Source organism: Chamaea fasciata, unplaced genomic scaffold, assembly GCF_029207755.1.
Source record: "Chamaea fasciata isolate MVZ Bird 193981 ecotype frontalis unplaced genomic scaffold, bChaFas1.0.hap1 SCAF_1, whole genome shotgun sequence".
Lineage (NCBI taxonomy): Eukaryota > Metazoa > Chordata > Aves > Passeriformes > Sylviidae > Chamaea > Chamaea fasciata.
The window spans coordinates 94661884-94682012 of record NW_027094086.1 but is presented as its reverse complement, the minus strand read 5'-3'; the positions used below and the strand labels follow the sequence as shown (position 1 = coordinate 94682012).

Below are 20129 nucleotides of genomic sequence, written 5' to 3'. Positions count from 1 at the left end.
TATAACTACCAAACCACTCAAATGTAAAACTCCACTTTTTTTTTTTTGGTTTTTTTTTTTTTTTTTTTTTTGCAATCACTCAGCATGCAATTATCTACTTGTTTTCCAAGTCAGAATATGAAAAATATAAGCAAAAGATAGGCAAAGTTACTCTCTGCACACGGAGTGGCTTACAGGTGACTGCTGCTTCAAAAATGCCATCCAAAAAAAAGTTCACTTACATGCTCTTCCCATTGGCAGAAAACAGTGAGGAACTCTGTATGCTTGTGTCTATTTAATTTATGTGTATATTATACATTTAGTCTTACTGGTACACAGATGTATGCATATACAGATACCAACATGGAATAGGTGTCAGCCTTGTGTGTGTACACGTGTGTGAGACAGATTGTGGGTGAGTGCACACATGAGTACAAGATTGCTTGAAAACTGACCATGTAACCCTGTACAGGATCCCTTTCATTAGCTTAAATCAATCAATTTATTGGGATTTCTGACACCTAATTGATAATTCACCAATATTAAAAAATACTAACAAAAAAATTTTGTCCTATATGACACATGCACATCTTTTAATTCTCCCACGTACCAGTCCTATCAAGGACAAGATTTGGTATCAGACCTACAACAAGATATAAACTTAAACCAGACTGCACTTTGTGACAAGCAAACTGCTGAGGAACAACTGTGCTGAGTTGAGGCAGACACAACCACAGACAGGTATCTTTCCCTGTACCACAGTGTATGGCAGCACTGATGTCCAGGAAGAAAAGTATTTATTTAGTCTGAAGTTTACATGTACATTTTAGCATCTTACATCCTTTGCTTCAGAGTTCAGAAAGCTTAATCTATAACCCTGACTGGCATTTTAAATGGGCCTTTAAAAACTATTAACTATTTTCAGACCATTAGCTGTATGACTACTAAGAATGCTGTACTTGCTTTTCTCCAAGCAAGAAAAGCATCAATGCTTTTGAATTGTATTCTGATGTAGGCTCAGCAGTTGTAACACAATATTTCAGATGTATAAACCATTTTGTATAAAATCAAGACAAAGACATAGGACATAATAAGAAGTATTAAGTTAAAAAAGCTTAATTTGCTGGATATCTTGAATTTGTCTGTATTTATCATATGAAATGATAGCAGTAGAGCAATATTTAGATGCGACTGTATTCAAACCTCAACTCAAGTATTCAGTCAGGACAGACAAAGCCCTATTCATGATTATCCTAACTTCACTAGGTTTGCCAAATAATACTTGTTTACAAAATATTAAGATTTAACTTTAAATAAAAAGTTAATTCCAAACATTAACCAGGTGTTGGGGGTTAGGTTTGTTTCTTTTTTACTCTATAGAATTTTTCCCCATAAGTTGCTAGGAGACTAAGTACTGGGTGTTTAAGGATGCTTGACCAAAATAAAGACATGGCCAGAAGTCGGGAGGGGGAGATAAGGACAGGGCTGAAGGCAGCTTTGCTCCCTGCCTCTCAGCATGGCATCGGAGAGGACACGGGCAGGCTGTGGCTTGCTGCGGGAGGCGTTCGCTGTCCCAGCTGGGTCCGGTCCTGAGAAAATCTATCATCATCTGCTCGTGCGCCCCAGAATTCTGAGCTCCGCCTGCCCAGCTGGAGCTGGGCCGGCCCTGTCCCGCCGTTGCGGCACTGCTCCTTTTGCTACAGTGTGACCCCGCACGCCCCTGCCCTGCCAGAGACATCCTGCCATTCCAGTTACCAGCCCGGGACTCTCCGCTGTTCCAGCCTGGCGCTCTGAGGGTCCTGCAGGGGCACCGAGACAAAACTGCCCTGGGTTTTGTGAAGAAAAGCCCTCAAAGTTCTTGGTACTGTTTCATTGTTAATGCTGTAGTTGTTGTTTGTTTTGCTTTGTTATACATACTAGTGAAGAACTGTTATTCCTACCCCCATACCTCTGCCTGAAAGCCCCTTTAATTTTCTAAATTATAATAATTTGGCAGGAGGGGATTTGAATTCTCCATTCCTAGGGAGGTCCTGACCTTCCCTAGCAAACACCTGTCTCTCAAACCAAGACACCAGGCTACTTCTTGCATAGCCCTCTCAATATACAGTTCACTTGCACTCGTTCGTGGGATAATGTTCACAAAATAACTCTTAACAATGAGCATGAATTAAAATGCAACCAAAGTATTTCCAGCCAAATGAAATGAGTACTCAACATCAATTTATAAAATCCAAGCAACTATACAGCTTGTTTTGGAACAGCTGTTGAAATAGTAATTTGATATGCATAAGAAACATTCTCTTTGCCAAGCAATGACACACAGCAAACGAGAAACACAATCATCTCTTGAATTTGCTTTCTTTTTCATCTAAGGCTTAAATTCCTTTAGTTCCACGGCAGAATATTTCACAAAAAATTGAAAAATAGTTAAGAAGCCTTAAATGGAAAGCACTGGAGACAAGCTAGCTCCCATTCAGACACAGTACAAATGAACCAAGGTCCTCATGACAAACGAGACTGCTATTACCTCTCAGCTACTTCCATCTGCACAGATAAGGCTCTCAGGTTTATTAAGCAAGCCACTGTTGACACACCATACAACTTCTCAGTCTCAGTAGTGAGTACATGGAAAGCAAAGTGTGATGAGAATTTACCTCTCTACATATGCTCCTTATATTTTCTACCTGAGTTCCCCTACATTATCTCCATGAAAAAAGAGCATGCACAGTTCTTAAATACTAAATGAGTGGAGATCTCAGAGCAGCCTTCTCTTTACAACCCATAGCAATCTGAAGGGCCTAAAAGAGACCTGGAGAAGAACTGTTTACAAGGACGTGTAGAGACAGAACAAGAGGGAATGGCTTTAAACAAAAAAGGGAAGGTTTCACTAGCTATAAGAATGAAATTGTTTTCTGTGAGGGTCATGAGGCATAGGAACAGCTTGCCCAGAGAAGTTGTGGGTGCCTCATCCCTGGAAGTGTTTAAGGCCAGACTGGATGGGACCCTGAGCAACTTTGTCGAGTGGAAGATATCCCTCCTAATGGCAAGGAGGTTGGAACTAGATGACCCCCAGGTTCCTTCCAGCCCAGGATATTTTATTACTCCATTAGATGAGAAAAAGAAGAGCTTGAATTCTTAATCAGAAGCAAGAAGTTGGAAAAAAAAGTTGACAGTACTTACTGAGTTAAATCCTGGCCACATTCTGCACACAAGCCTTTCATAACAACAGGATGGCTGCATCCTTCCAGTCTCACCAAGACAGCCCTGAAAAAGACAGACATTCCGCTTACAGAAGGCAGATTACAGACACATAGATTAGTAACCCACAGACTGAATAAATTGAAAGAATAAATTCTGGTTATGACTTGAGTGTCAGCCCCTTAAGATACATGCTTTTGACACAACATGGTGAAAAAGACAACCATCTAAATTTTCAAATTATTAATTTTCAAAACTTAACAAGTCACTGAATCATATACTAAGGTCAATTTCTAACCACAGTTTAGCAAGGAAGTCGATGAGAACAAGTATAGTTTGCCCAGAAACAGTTTAATTTCACTTAGATACAACTCCCCATTAATACCCTACTGAGCTACACAGTAATGAAAACCAAATGTGCAAACTTCAACATCACAGAACAGCTCAGGGTCTCTTCTTTTAAAATCACTGAGTCCAACCATGAACCTAACACTGTCCATCACTAAACCATGTCCCAAAGCACCACATCTGCATGTCTTAAATCCACCCAGGGATGGTGTCTTGACCCCTTCGCTGGGCAGCCCATTCCATTGCTTGACAACCCTTCCCATGAAGAAATTTATCCTCATATCCAGTATAAACCATCCCTAGCACAACTGAGGTAATTTCCTCTCCTGCCATTGCTTGATACTTGGAAGAAGCAACTCCCACCTGGCTATAACCTCCTTTCAGGCAGTTGTAGACAGTGATAAGGTCCTCCCTTGAACCTCCTTTTCTCTGGACTAAACACCTCCAGCTCCCGCAGATGCTCCAATGCTCAGATGGGCGCTCCACATCCTTCACCAGCTTCCCTGCCCTTCTCTGGACATGCTCCAGGACTTCTCTGCTTCTGTCCTTTTTCTACTGGGAAGTCCAAAATTTAACCGAGGATTTGAGGTGTAGCCTCACCAGCGGCAAACACAGGGGCAGATGAGTTCTATATCAACTTCATCTTAGTTTACTACTTTCATGGCAGATATACATTGCTTCAATCCTCTCATAAAGATATTTTAATTCCTGATCCTTAAGCCTTGACTCACCAGACTCACCACATCTTAAAATAAAGACACGGGAGCTGGTATTTTATTCTTTCTTTTAAAAAATGGCTAAATCAAACCAGAAATCACAGCTGGAAACAGGGAAGTGTGACATTCACTATTCCAATCACTTTAGAAGACAAACACTACTTTTCAGTTGAATAGTCCATCTAAAGTTCCTCATCCAGTTATCAAAATTCCAGGTCCTGAAAATATCATTATTTATTTTCTCTCAAACACTTAACAGTCACTATAAGAGACTTGTTTTCTTCATTACAGATGAAGAAACTGATCCTTCAGACTTTTTATTTTTAAAAAATTCTAATAAGTAGATATAGTTCAGCTACTACAAGATTTCACCAACTCTGTGATAATGAGCTACAGCATCTCCCTAATAGTCTTAAAAAATTAAAAAGTCAAGCAGCTAAAACAAAACTCCAACCAAAAAGCAAAAAAAAAAACCCAACAAAACCCGAGCTCTTTCATAAGCTGGTTGGATAGTTCTAAGTGTGGCTTCAAACCTGTACTGCCATTAACAGACTGCAACACAAAGGAAACTGTTTTGCATACCCAAATCTCTCATTCGTATATCTGACTACAAAGCGTTTGAGAATTCCAAGCAGAAATCCAGTTGCTTAATAATACCTGCAACTGCTTACTTGCAGCATCCCTTGTTCTTCAACAACCAGAAGAATGATGATTCTACTAACAAAACTGCAGTTCATGCCCGCAATGAGGATTATTTTCCTCTTTGAAAGCAAAAACTAGATTCAGGTCAGGTTTATTTCAAAAGAAGTCTTTACAAGCCATCATATTACTGGTATTCCCATTTACAAAAGTGCAGACCTATGCCCTTCTCACTCGCAGTCATTGTCTGCTTGGAAATTACACCTCCTCTTCCTGTGTAGGCATCTTAGGTCTCATTTTTGTAAACATGGTATGTATTTCACAGAAAACAATCAGTCTTGACTTTCTAGAAGAACTGCACAAGATAAAGTATTTTAGTGGCCCTTCACTAGTGGCAATTCACTGCGTGATTATTTCACAGATTTCACAGAATTTATGTCTCCTCTCATCCCTCTATGTTTGCATTATTACATTTGACTCTTCTCCCCACTCCCTTTGACAATATGTTTATCTTGTTGTCTTTTACCTTGATTCACTGCTAGGCTGCTTTTTAGGCTACCAACACACACTAATGACGATGTCAGAATTCTTCATCCTCACCATGTGTTCAGTGTACAAATCAGAAATTACAAACACACCTAAACGGCCAAACCACCCCCTGCCCCACTGTACAAACTATAGAAACATGCTTAAGAGATTACAATGACTGAGTTTATACCCCAAAGCAATTTGTTTTCAACAGAAGAAAAAGCCTTTCAATGCCAGCTTAGAAGCCACAATATCTCTAGACATTCTTTACTTCACAGTCAAGGTAACCTCACACTCCAGATATGCAACAGGAGAAGTTGGCATACTCCTGGGCCAAGATGCGATTCAAAACTGGACATGCAAGAACAAAGATTTTTTAAAAGAAAATTAGAGTTCTGAATTATTCATTGATGCTGTTCATAAAAAGCACCTCTGTACCTTATTTCATACCAAGCATGACCACCAAAGAGCAGTTTTGCCCCTGCAATATCTAAACATAACCAGAACTCCATGCTTAGTTGTGTTGGAGATAAAATATAATGTACACGATACAAAGTCATCTGGCATACTATTCTCTGTGATGCGTAACCCAAAGGACAGAGGAAGAACTCCAGAGCCCTGATAAATGTCTGAGCAACATACAACCAAAGGGTCAAGTTTCGAGTACAACTGTCAGTATCTTAGGCAGACTTCTCTCAGGGAAAAAGTCCAACACTACTTGGTGCTGCAGAAAGAAAGCCTGAATTCTATGAAGGCCTGGGCATACTTAAATTTTAGCACATGTGTTTTAATTACTAAATAGGAACAAACACAGACCTCAAGTAGAATTACTTTTTAGAATTTCACACCTGGAAGCTTTCCTTTTACTGTTGAAGTGAGGGATTTTCAAAATGTAAAGGCCAAGATTGAAGTAAATTATAAGACAAAAGCGAGCTGAATCGAAGTGTGTATGTCTGGTTTTAAATGGCTACATAAACCAAACACAGGTTCAGGTTTCTGCCTGTTCTCTTCTCTGGCTTGTAAGTGAAACCCACTTAAAACAGAGCCTTTCTCTACTCCATTTCTACAAAGAATAAACGGATTCCACCTCCCACCCCCTCCAAATACGAGGAACTACAGCACACTTTACTGCTGGCAACATTAACAGCATCTTTCTCTTCTTCAGGGTCCACACGGCAATAAGCCGAGCTAATTGGCTACTTCAACAACAGCATTACAAGGAAACGGCCACAAAAGATGCAAAATCTTTTTCTAGTTTTAAAAACTGTCCCAACTGTGCAGATGAGCTAGGTGAAGCAACTGGATAAGAACCACTGTGCTGTGACAAGCAAACACTTTTTCTGAGCAATTGTGGAGGTGGCAGGTCATTCCAATACCTGCCTGATAGCTAAATGACTGCAACAGAACCACAAACTATCTGTAAACTTTGATACAATGAACCTTGAACTAGTAAATAAGGAAACCCACTCTGAGCCCTTATCCACATTCCTTCCAGATGTACTTGTAAACAATGCAGAAATTAGGTGTGCCGTTAAGGTAAAATTTTATTTTTTGTGGCCACAATCACGAATAGGAACTAACAGAATTTACCAACAGCCTCAGGATGCAGGTGACCATAAACTCATCACTGTTCTCCCAGTACTGCCACACTTACATCCTGTTTCTAAACAAAGTCTTTTAATAATACCTGCTTTAAGTCAGCAGCATGATAAAGGAACAAAAAGGGGGAAAGCTTTCAAGAAATCCAATATGTGCTAATCCTAAGGCCTGGTCACTATTGTTGACTCCAAATGGAAGAACTTTAAATCAAGCACAACCATGGCATTGGTTTCTGGTAACTGAATTACACTGGAAAGCCAAAACAGAGTTTTCCTATCTGTGCTACATCTCAGTTGTAGCAACCAGTTTACTGGATCACTGAAGGGAACCCACTGCAAACAAAAAGCATTCCCCTAAACGTTTTATTATTGCTTGAATTTTTTGTTGTTGTTGTTTTTTTTTTTTGTTTTTTTTTTTTTTTTTTTTGTTTTTTTTTTTTTTTTTTTTTTTTAAGCGTGATCTAACACTTCCAGCAGCAAGTGCAGGAGTAATAGGAGAACAGACACAGGAACTCTTGAGATTTTTTCCCATAAGTTAACTACCTGCATCAGGAGGGCTGGCCAGCTGCAGCACACGAGTACAATGGCAATAAGATTTCTTTGCAGTTGTCTTCAGTAAAGCTCTGTATCTTAAGGAAACTCAGCAAAACACAGGAACAGAGACTCTGTTACAGGAACAGGAACTCTGTTACTCAGAGCCTAACCTGACTGTACATTGACCATGGCCTTCTACTACAGCTTGACTTCACTTCCAGAGGCAACAGCTCCAAAGTCATGTCGCCAGAGAAAGGCAATGGCCTACTTTCTTTACTCCCCACCCTCGTGTTTCCTCTGAAAGCCCACCCCCTCCTCTGGCACTTCCAGAAAAGATGACTTCAGTACCCAGCAAGGTAGAACTCACCAGTCCTAGCCAAGTTTTCTGCTGGTTTTAGAGTCAAGCAGCTGGTAGAAGTAGTCCAGCAAGCATGACTGATCAAAGCTGCAAATGTTTCACAAACAGGGCTAAGACTGGGGAAAGACAGACACAGTTTAAGCAACTCACATTTTCTCTCCACAGTAACCAGGCCACTTTGTTAGAATTTATCTTGCTTATCTGTAAAGACAACTTATCTGTATAACTATCTTGGACAACTCCAAGTCATGGAAACATAAGTTTAAATTATTATCTTAAAGTCTGCTTCAAGGTACCATGCACTGGCATTAAAAATGTATTGCAGCATAGTGCAAATTTACAAGATGAAGTTACTGCCCTTCACTGACTTGTATCTCATACGAGTGCTGGCAGTCAAGCAATTGCTGGGTTTCCTCAGATCTGTCTGGTATAAAGAAAGATGTCAAATACCACAAGAAATACACAGACCAAGTTGTCCCTGTGATCACTTAAAGCTGCTGTCCTCAATCTGAGGCCATATGCCCTTCCAATTTGCATTAGAAGATGTCCAAGAGTACTAATACAGCAAAAGGAGATGCCGGTACGCAAGTGAAGTCGCTGCCCCGGTTTGGCAGAATGCTCAAGGGGGGGCTACTGGCAAACTGTCAAAGGGTGAAAATACCAAATGAACACATCTTCAGATCAATTATTAATAATACCAACCATTACTGAATCAACCAACCGATCTAGAACAAATATAAGCACAAAATCCTTTAGTTGTCAGATGAAGTTAGAATCAACCTAAAGTCTGCTTCTATAGTTTCAATAGTCAGATTTCTGAAACACTGACATTTTTGTTTGCTTATACCAGAACATTTTGCGGTGTGCCTGCAGCATTCAGAACCCTTACTAAGAGCCCTTATGACCAATTTACATCAAACCACAGCCTTTGTTACACAGGACTCCAGTTTTGTAGCAAGGATGTTCTCAAAGCCTGAATCACCTTACTCTTACCATGTAAGAACATTTAACAACTGGATTTATATATTTATTTAACCCTCATTAATATCTGTGAGGAAGCAGAGAGAGTCCTTGAATAATTGATTTAACCTGCCAAGGATGCACAATGACACGCAGCCCTTCTTGCTACAGGCAACACATGGCCTCCGGCCTCTTCAACCTGTTGGAGGGAAATGTCCGTTACACTTGACTTACACTCAAGGAGAGCAAATACAGACAGCTGCTTTTCAAATATGCATGAACCCCAAAGGCCTCATCCAAACAAGTCAGGCCCTTTGATAAAATCCCCCCAAACCCAAACAAAATCACCATACCCTGGCCTAGACAACTAGGTAACAACTGCTGTGAGCAGTACCTCACAGAAAGCACAGTTCACACTTCAAGGCATCATCTCAGTTCTCCAAAGCTAATGGGGGAATTACCGGTCTTGAGATTATTTTTCCTCTGTTAAATACAGACTATTCACAACTAGGAGTTAAAGTGTTGTGAACTTTTTTCTTCTACTTTTCAGGCAAAATACCTATTCAGGTTTAGACTAAGGTAATAAATGCCAACAGAAACACAAGCCAGGAGTTTCTGGGTTTTATTTATAATCCAAAAAACATCTTAAACTTGAAGTAAGTCTATTTCCATGATTTACAAGGCTTTAAGTATTTCCATTTACTTCTGGAGAAGTGTTTGCATTACAACCAACAAGGTAACCCTCTTTCACCTTCTTTGCCAACATCTATGAACAGCTTCTTGCACATTTCAAAAATGCACTGCTAAGAGTTAACAATATATAATAAAAAGGCACAACCCCCCCCCCAAACAAATGGGCTTGCAGTGCCCTTTGTATAAGATCTAGTACATCTTTCAAGCTCTATTTACAATGTGATTTTTATTTAGAACATTTTAAACCAGAAGTATTATTATTTAGGAGAATTCAAGACTAATTTTTTTAAAAAGGTAAAAATATAGTTCTCAATGATATAGAACTCCTTCAAAACAGTCAGTTCACACAAAATGAATTCATTAGCGGGAAGATGCAAGCCTGTAACTCTGTAACTTGTTTCTTTAGCAATAAGTACTTTAAATAATCACAGAAGAAAACAGGATGTCATATCTCAGTAATTCATTTCAGCAATAAACAGTTCTGCAGCCCACTCCCCCCATTATTGTTATCAACTGCTGATATTACTTTTATGCATTTGCTTTTCTATTGCCACTTCTCCAACTGTGGTGTTAGCAGTCATGCAGCAGCTCTCAAACACCTGCTGCAAAACTCCACCTGGGAGTTGAGGAACATCTATCTGACAGCAGGATCAATCCAAATCTATGCAATGAACCTTGACAATCTAAGTGGCACTTATTCAAAAATTTGAAGTGACTGAGTAGTGACTGTACAGCCTTCTAATTAACAGAACAATAATTAACCTAAACCTGCAGTCTTCTCAAACCACACTTAAATTTTTACATCAGTTACTGAAGAACAGTACTCGCAGATGAACTGCTGCAAATCCAGACAACAGTCTTGGACTAATCCCACCGCTAAGTAATTTTTGGTTTTTTCAAGCATATACCTCTCCTTCAGATAAAGGCACATAATTTCCCCTTATCTCAGACCAACTTAACACTGCATTCCTCCTACGCCTAGTCAAGATCACCTGTAATTACTGGAACAAATCTGGTTTGCCTCCTGCACCTGTAGGTGCATATCTAGAGAAACACAAACAGATAAACACCAAAACAGCCTGGACATCAAAGCAGAGAAAGGTGACTGAGAAAGAGACAGTTTCAACACACACACACAGAGCGGACATCAAAGCTATAAACATGGGCTTTACTTCTTCCAGTGCAAAGAAATCTGGGAGTATCCTGTGATCTCTCCTGCTCTGCCTTGGAACGCTGCATCTATTAATGGAATATTACACCTTCTGCAAACATTTTATCACCTTTCCCACTGAAACCATGCACTTAGGCAATCACAGTCCCTTTGTCTGTTACGTCCAAATAAATAAAATGGGAAGAGGCTTACTGCAGGATGCACAATCCCCAACTCTAACAGCATTCTCCCGTCCTTTCCCTTTATAGATACTGTGACAAACTTACCTGGACACTACATCCTGTGTGCTCTCCCCTAGGACTTGCTGTTAAAACAAATGAACACACTTACAGAGGAAAAATTAACAACTCTTAATACCCTTAAGAGCAATTATGAACCAAACCACCATAAGTTTTACACCACAGTGTTCAAACAAGGAGCAGTAGCTTCACACTTGACAACAACCATATGACAAGCAACAGCATCATGTGAGCCCAAAAACCCAACACACTCTGAAAGCAGAGGACAACAGCTTGGAAAGCTGCTCAGCTTATAAAAGATAAGTGTGATAAATAGCTGTAAAGTTAATGAAGTTCTTGAGCAATGCTTTCCTTATTCTCATTATTCAATTCTACTGTGTCAAAATCACTATCTTATGCTACATTTTTTCTTAGAACGGTTGTAGAAAAGCCATTTCGGTTTAATTTTTTCTTAAGGTATTAATGCAATAGTGACCTGGCAATATCCCAACGCTTGCCCTAAGAAAGGAAGCATTTTCTTTAACACTGCAACACTGTGTTGAAGAAAACTGGGGAAACCTTTCCATCTTCCAAAGCCTTTTTAAGACCAGTAGTCTTTCCTGTTGGTAACAGTTCTACCCTTCCTGTATTTCCAATTCCGCAGGTCTAACTTCAGCTAAACCAAACCAAGACAAAATGTATAATCAGGATCCCTAAACTGTAACCTGTAATGCATTACCTGCTCTCCAGGAAGTCATTTCATGTTCCCCTATATGCTTTAAAAGGCAACTACTGCCAATTTAGCTATCCAGACATGGTAGCACACTTAAGCTAACCTTTAATTTTTTAACTACACAAAATAGTTATCCATAATAGATATCCAAACAGCTATCTATTTTATAAGTGATAACTTAGAATGAATTGTCTATTATCATTTTCCAAAAGAGATCCCAAAAATTAAAGGCTGGCAACTCTTTATTGAACCTTTAGGCTAGTATGTCCCATCTGCAAGTATTTTTATATACTCTTGTTGATGTTTAAGAATTTGCAAGACCATTTACTTTTATTTAGCAAGTTCAAATGTTTCATTAGCCATTTACCTAAGGGGATTCTTCCACTAGGTAAATCTGACCTTGAAAATCCAAACAGCTATGATCCCTGCTAGGACAAGCCCTTAAGTTAACACCAAACACACAGTCATCAAATCAGAATGGTCAAGTTGGCATGCAAGTTGTACTACTGAGATTGCTCAAGAGAAAAAAACCTCTTTGGGTCAAGACAAACTTTCAGAACCATTCAAAGCTGAAGCTCTCTTCCTTCCTCAAACTTTTCCAATCCTTCCCAGGACAAATATCTATGTATTGTGCAACATAAAAATTAAACGTCTCATTACAGTCATCCCATGAGAATTTTTGTCCATGTTTTCTCTTCAGAAGAGAACAATTACAGAAAACCATGTGGCAAGTTGCTGAGGAGAAACAACATGCCCATTTGCCTTTGAAGAAACTGGTTTTCTAAACAACTCTAATATTAAAGTAAAGCTCAAAAATACCCTAAAGAAACTGGACAGCAATAACGAAAAAAGATAATCCATTACCATTTGGGTAAAAATACAATCTATTTCCAGCACAGACATCTACAAACCAACATTTTTTAAAAACTGCTATAACCCGCTTATAGTTCTACAATGGGATGCATAAAAGAGTACCATGAGTTATCTCATTCTGTCTGCTGGCCCATACAGGCACACACAGCAAAAGTCTTTCAGCTCAAGTAAGATGAGCAACCAATAGTACAAACAAATAGAGCAGAAAATTCCCTGGTTTGGGAGAAACCTTGTAAAGATAAGAACGTTACTAAAGACTATCATACAAAATGCCAAATAGAACATACACAACCTCAAAAATGCTATTCCCCATTGTTGATCTGTCATTTATTCCCTTGATAACTCTACTGGCATTTACACAGTCACTTTGATCTGACCTATCTACAGGCTACTGCTGAAAGGATAAATTACTCACCCTTCCCCTACATCACACAGCTGTTGAAGCAACTGAAGAAAATGAGGGAATTGATTACTATAGACCATTTTACAAGAGTTTGGGTACAAAGAACAGAAAGAAAAAGATGAGAAACCAAGCCATCTTTAACTATATGCTTTCCAACACCCTACTCAATGAAAGCAGAAGGCACTCAAGTTTGAGCACCCCTTCCAGCCAACTCTCATATCAGCATGAATCAATCAGAAAATCATGGTCTAAGAAAGCCACACTGAGAAAAACTGCATACACAAAGCTGTTACAACCACACTACTGGTAAATTCCAGGCCTGATGCCCGTTTCCAACCAAACCTGACTGAGCAGCTTGATCCTCTTAGATAAAGAAGCTCCTACAACTTTTGTGAAAACATGGCCACATAAAGAAAAAGTACTTCACCCATTGTACCATTCAGTACAATGAGCTATCTTGTGGGCTTCCAACTTGTTAGGCACCTAGGAATAGGAGAAAGAGAAGGCAATGAAAGACAAAAGCCCTTATTTAGAACTTGCATCTTTTCCACTATTGAGTTCAACCGAACACCAGAGACAGCCTTCTTTTAATGTTTCTTGGTAGCACAGGCAAAAAGGAGAGGGGGAAAATTTTAAAAAAAATAGGCACAAGTCAGAAAGATGCATACCCAAACTTAGTAAAAAATAACGGGATTAATTCAGGCATAAAAAGGAATTAAACAAGAGATATAATAAGTTGGGATTGTCAAGTATCATTCAACAATCCTCAATGTTTGGCACTGAGGCTTTTTTTTAGACTCATAACTTTATTAAATATTTGCCAGGCTAGTCTGAAAACATTTGTTTCTAACAAACAGCAAGGTTAAAAGTGCTACCACTTTAAAATAAACTGCAATTCATTAGCATTCTATTCCCCTTGGAAAACCGTAAGATGCATCGTACTGGGGTCTGGGATCAAGTGGACAGTAAACCAGGCCATGAGCCTATGTGACATTAGATAACTAAAAGAAGATAGTCTTTTTAAAATATATAATCAACTTTCTGGCACAAAAAATATCAAGCAATGACACAAAAACCTACAGTTTTAGAGAACAAATCCTCCTGTCTTTCCTGCTATCTTCTCTAAAACTGACAAGTTTTGCTTCACTAGGATCCAGATAGTTTAAACAAGATTTTTATTACAACACAAATATACTCTGTAGAACAATGTGAATTTTTGCTATTAAAGGTATGTGGTAAGACACAAAGATACCCAGGTTAAATATGCAGGTAATAAATATTTCAGAAGACTCTTCTACTGTGAACAAAACATACCCTTGCAATAGTCTGTCCCATCATCAGGGCAATCATTTTATATTACAAACACTTACATAAATATTTGCATAAAGCATTAATACCGACCCAACCTAGAATCGTGCCATACCTTGTAGCACCTTCAGAATGATTAACCTTGGTGGGTAACTGGCACTAGTAATACATAGAGCAATACAGGATTTTTGGTGTTTTATTTGTTGCTCTTGCTACCCATCAAAATTACACTTCATTAACATCAAAGGCCTTCCATTAACTGCTTCCTGTACTTCGTGTTAATTACAGTCCTAAAAGGTTAGACACCTTTCTCTCTCAAGTTCCAGTCTGACATGTGATGCAAGCCTACCTCTGCAAAAATAAGCAAAAGCTACCAACTGCCTGCCTGCCTTGGGCTCTCCCTTGGGGAGAGTTTGCACCCCTGACAATGCTACAAATTGGGTAATAACACTACAAAAGATTAAGTGCTATAAATGTGCAAAATTACTTTCATGCAGCAAAAGATTTCACCTCATGCTTCATATGAAAAAAAAATCAAAAGTTAGAAATGTGTCTTCTTAATTGGGAGAGACTTTCACTAAACGATGTCTTTATTCCAGAATTACTATGACCTAAACGACATAGAAGAAAATTCAGCCACTCATATTGTTTATCCTCAAATAAAAGGGTTTGATCAGCTTATCTTCTCATGTTTTAATGAAAAGGAAAAATATTTTGAATAGAAACAGTACTTCTACAGTGTTTCAGGGTCTGACAAATACTTGGATATATCTTTGTTTCATAGAGAATTCAGTGCTAAATTGGCCAAGTTCACTTTTCTGAAGGCAGCACAGCCTACCATTCTGGATAGTCTGGATTACAGAAAGTGCATCTTCTGCAGACGATGACTAAATTTCAGCTATGTTACTTACTTTAATTGCACCTGTGTTTTAATAATGCAAAATCTTAACACATATCACAATATTGTTGATAGCTAGCGAAATGTTATTATTTCAATTCCACAAAATAGGAAGCCACAGGCAAGAGACTAAATGCTCGCCAAAAAAAACTTTCATGTGACCAAGGAAACGCAGTTACGTATTCAACTGCTGACCAGTTCTACTACCCTTATGTCATGTTTATTCTACCTCTTCACTTGAGCTCTTCCCTTGCACTCACCCAGTAAATTCCACTGCAACATGCAACAGAGGAACCCGACTGAAAAGTCAGAATTCCAGAAGCGTAAGGTCTAGCAATGGTCAATATCAAATACAATCTTTCAGTCGTGTAAGATACAAATACTCCAGAAGCCAAGAACAACGGTAATAAAGAACACCATTTATTTTTTAATTCTCTCAAAGCAGGGACTTGTTAATTATTATCAAGTGACTCATGACCAGACAAATCCAATAAGAACACTGTATAAAAAAATGGTGCATTCCAGTCCATGAAGTTAACATTGAGCAAAGCTAAAACTAAAATGCTGTTACATCAGCAGGAGATCCAGACTACTTTAAATTGATTACCTTCTTCACTTAGAATATTTTTAGTTTGGTTTTCCTTCCAAGTGCTTAGCTAACACAATGAAAAGACCAGATAAAGTTATCTCCCCTTCTATTCAGTGCTAGCAACATGAATTTCATCATGCATATGGCATTTAAAAATTTCAGTCTGTACTTTTAAGATCTTTTTTAGTCTGACCTAGCATTGTACTTTTGTTCTACATCAGGTATTAAAGATTGTCCATGCTGCACCAGATGCAACAGCAAAATGCCAATGCGGCACAAAAGGAAAGCCACTATCTTATCTCAGAAAGCGATATCTCTATAGCAAGAAACACAGCTTGCATCTCCTCAGTATATCATGACTGACTGATATAAAAATGCACCAGACTGGGTTTTTTTCTTGAACCTTTGAGAGCACCCCAATACACACACGTTTTGCATATAATAGTGAATTTCAGTCAAGAAAGTTTAGGCCTGGCTGCCTAAAAAAAAGAAAAGACAACAGTTTGCTGTCATAAAACAGAGGAAGTAGATTGTTTAACTAGTTTCCTGTTGAGAAAGAATAAATCTGCCTAAAGTACACGGTAGCAGGCAATTTAACCTAGAAATCTGAGTGCTCACTATCTGTCAGGCATTTAAGAATTTAAAAGTCAACGAACATTCAGCCCTATCAAGACAAATCCATTGCTAAACTGTAAGAAAAAGAAGTCTTTTTTAGTCCCTTGCTCTTCTGAAAGTTAAAATTACAACTTGGTTATATTTGTGAAGCCTTATATATTAAAACACCTACAGTATTAAAAACATTCAGGATACTATTATTACGCATAAGGTACTTAGTAATTTTAAAATGCCTTGCTGCACTTGATGTTTCCCATTAAAATTTCTTCTACTGAGCACAAAAAGATCTGTTTGCTCCCCGAGTTTTGCACCAACCTAACTGCCAAGCTAAAAACAGTATATTAGGAGGAGAGGCAGTAGGCAGAAACTGATGCACAGTTCCACCTGAATACCGGGAACAACTTCTTTACTGCGCTGGTGACTGTGCACTAGAAGAGGTTCCCCACACTGTGGAGCCTCCCTCACTGCAGATCTCCCAGAACCGTCTGGATGCCATCCCGTTCAACATACCGTAGGGGGACCCTGCATGAACAGCGAGGTTGGACGAGATGACTTGTGATCCCTTTCAAACTAACTCATTCTGTGATTCTGGGATTACCAAGTAGTGTTTCCAGTAAAAGCTGTCTTTAGAGAACCCCGACGCAGCAGGAGGGATGCACATGTCTCTGAAACAGAGCTCACAGCCAAGGGCTCAGCTCTGAAACACGGGAGTGGAGCATGATCCCTCGTCACCTCCCCAGCCACTTCCTCCTCCTCCTCGCACGGCAGCTTCCCTGCGCCGAGCTCCGGAGGAAGGACCTTTGTAAGCAGGGCCCGGCCCGGCCCCCTCGGAAGAAGCGCGAAAGCCGCGTCCCGCCAAGGCCGCCCCCGCCCCTCACTCACCCGGGCGCGATGACCTGGCCGGGCCGCGCGCACAGCTCGCGCACCACGCCGGGCCGCTCCGCGCGCAGCCTGCGCTCGGGGCCGCCGCGCTGCGGGCGGGCGGAGGCGCCGCTGGCGGCGGGCGGCAGCGGAGCGGCGGCGGGGCGCGGGGCGGGCGGCGGCGGCGGCAGCGGAGCGCAGAGCGCCAGCACCGACCCGATCTGCACCGCCGCCCCCACCGACACTTTCCACTCCAGCAGACGCAGCGGCCGCGGGCCGGGAGCGCGGATCTCCGCCACCGACGCCGGGCCCTCCGCGCCGGGCCCGCCGCCCCGCTCCGGCCGCTCCTCCATCGCCCCGGCTGGGGGCGGAGGGTGGGTCGGGGGTGCCTAGCAGTGGGGCCGGACCTGGCGCTGCCGCTGCCGGGGGGGCGGGTTCGGGGCGCCCCGATAGTCACCGGTGGCGCCGACAGTGGCGGGGTCACGGCGACTCCGCGCAGGCGCCGCGCCGCGCGTCTGGCCGCGCTTAAAGGAACAGGCGCGGGCGGCGCGGGGAGGAACTACGGCTCCCGGCAGCCCCCGCGGCCCCGCCCGCCGCCCCGAGCAGAACCGGAATTGGAGAAGATCCCGAATTCGGAGCCGCGGGAGTCGTTCACTCCGAGTCCTGGCCCTGCAGAGAACACCCTGTAGAATCACATCATGTGCCTGAGAGCGTTGTCCGAGCTTTTCTTGAACTCTCTCAGGCTTAGTGCTGTTACCACTCACCTGGGGTGCCTGTTCCCATTGCTCCGCCATCCTTTACGTGAAGAAACTTTTCCGGATAACCCGCTGTCTTTGATTTAACCCCAGCCAGCAGCCACGCCCTACGCAGCCGCTTTCTTATTCCTCCAGCAGCAGAACTGTGGAGAGACCTGGAAGGGTAAAGGATGGAAAACTCGGCGGGTGAAATGGAGACAGTTTAATAGGAAAAGCAAAAGTCATGCACATAAGCAAACAAAGCAAGGAATAGATTCACTGCTTCCCATGGGCAGGCAGGTGTTCAGCCATCCTCAGGAGAGCAGAGTCCCATCACATGGAACAAGTTGGGAGTACAAACACCATCACTCCAAATGTGCCCTCCTTCCTTCCACCACTTTATTTACTGACCATGATGTCATGTGCCCTCTGGTCAGTTGGGGTCACCTGTCCTGGCTGTGTCTCCTCCCAAGCACCCTCACATGTGGCAGTATGAAAAGCAGAAAAGGCCTTGGCTCTTTGTAAGCCCTGCTCAGCAATAACAAAAATATTGCTAAATTATCAACCCTGTGCTCAGCAGAAATCTAAAATACAGCTCCATACCAGCCACTGTGAATAAAGTTAACTCTACCCTAGCAAAAGCTGGATCGCCAATCTAAATCTCCCCTGACACAGCTTCAGGCGTTTCCTCAGGTCCTGTCACCACAGAGAAGAGATCGGTACCTGCCCCTCCTCTTCCTGTTGTGGGGAAGCTGTAACTGCAATGAAGTCCCCCCTCAGTCTCTTCCAGGCTGAACAGACCAAGTGACCTCACCTGCTCCTCATACAGCTTCCCTTCAGGACCCTTCACCATCCTCGTGGCCCTCCTTTGAACACTCTCTAGTAACTTTATATCTTTTTTTATATTGTGGTGCCCAAAACTGCACACAGCACCTGAGGTGAGGCTGCACCTTTGCAGAACACATTGGAACTGTCACCTCACTCTGCTCTGTGCTGGTGCTGCCTGAGGCCTGGACCCTGTGGAAGCTCTGCAGCACTCTCCAGGTGTCCCTTGGGTCAGAGGGCAGGAAAAGAAGAGCACCTTGCTTGCAGACCAGCAACCTCCCCTGGGCTCAGGCCCCACACCACAGTACACTGGCAGGGCAAAGAGAAGGAATAGGGATGTCTGGCAGAGAGGAGTTTGGATGTGGACATATCCATGGAGGAGCTTGGACGTGGACAGGACTCTGCAGAGGCACAGCCTAACAGGGACATCCCTGCTGTCCTCCACAGGCCAGCAGGGCTGTCTGGAGCTGAGGTCAGAGATGTCCCTAAGGGCATGCATGCATCTCCATCAAAAGATGCCATGGACATGCTTCCCACCCATGATAGCCACATAGCAGAGTACTTTTATCTCTTCAGCCACATGCCAAGGATGGAGGCCTCGTGCCATGTGCCAAGCCTTGTGCAACCTGCAATGGAGCAATGAGATGCTATGAGCTTCCATGGGAATGCTCAACTACCTCAGGATCTCTAGTGCTTGTGTAGCAAGTGCACCAAATCTTTATACCTTGTTTTTACCTCGTGTTCCTTGAATTAACATCTTGACCTAGGAGCTCAGAGCAGCAGACACCAGGGGCTTCCACAAGAAGTCTTTTCCAGAGAGTGGCTGGCTTGCTAGTGGATAGGATTTTGATAAGGATGTTGAAGAATACATTTAATGCCCATAGCTCAGTATGCAGGTACAGTGTGAGCTGCAGGTGGAGCTCTGGAGGGGCAGGAGCCTGAGCCTGAACCCAAGGCGAGAGGCCCTGCCCTGCCAACCCTTTGCAAAAGGGCCTGGAGGCCTGTGGCCCACCCAAGGGGACCTGGACAACCCAGAAACACAGGAGAAGCTGATGACTCCAGACTTTACCATACTTGAACTTAGAGGGTATAAAAGCCCAGGGTTTCCTTTGTCGCTCCTTAGAGGCACCCACCTCGAGCTGTTATTTTGATATTGCACTATGATTAAATTATTTTAAGGATCAGGATGTCTGAGACTCAACTAAGAGAAACCTGGCGTTGAGCCCATAAGGAAAGCTGGTCTGACTGGGACTATGGGGGAATGTAGCTGCCAAAGGGGTCTTGGTCCCAGTTTAGGTGATGTCAGGGTGGCTCCTGGATGGTTGGACAAGGAAGTTTCCTCAACAGGGA

At 41.9% G+C, this 20129-nt stretch overlaps 1 protein-coding gene across 2 annotated transcripts in view; it reads right to left on the bottom strand.

The window, feature by feature from the left end:
- The window catches only part of CTDP1 (CTD phosphatase subunit 1), a 101170-nt gene extending 83882 nt beyond the window's left edge, over positions 1-17288 (bottom strand). The window contains exons 1-2 of one of the 2 annotated variants that reach the window (XM_066189602.1): positions 17242-17288; positions 3160-3243 (exon numbers count right to left, since the gene is read on the bottom strand). In XM_066189602.1, coding sequence (XP_066045699.1) covers positions 3160-3200 — 41 coding nt within the window. In that variant the 5' untranslated portion in view covers positions 3201-3243; positions 17242-17288. Of the gene's footprint in view, positions 1-3159; positions 3244-8987; positions 9802-17241 lie in introns of those variants that run through there. The other variant, XM_066189613.1, reaches the window with a different exon arrangement.
- Between the last annotated feature and the right edge of the window lie 2841 nt (positions 17289-20129).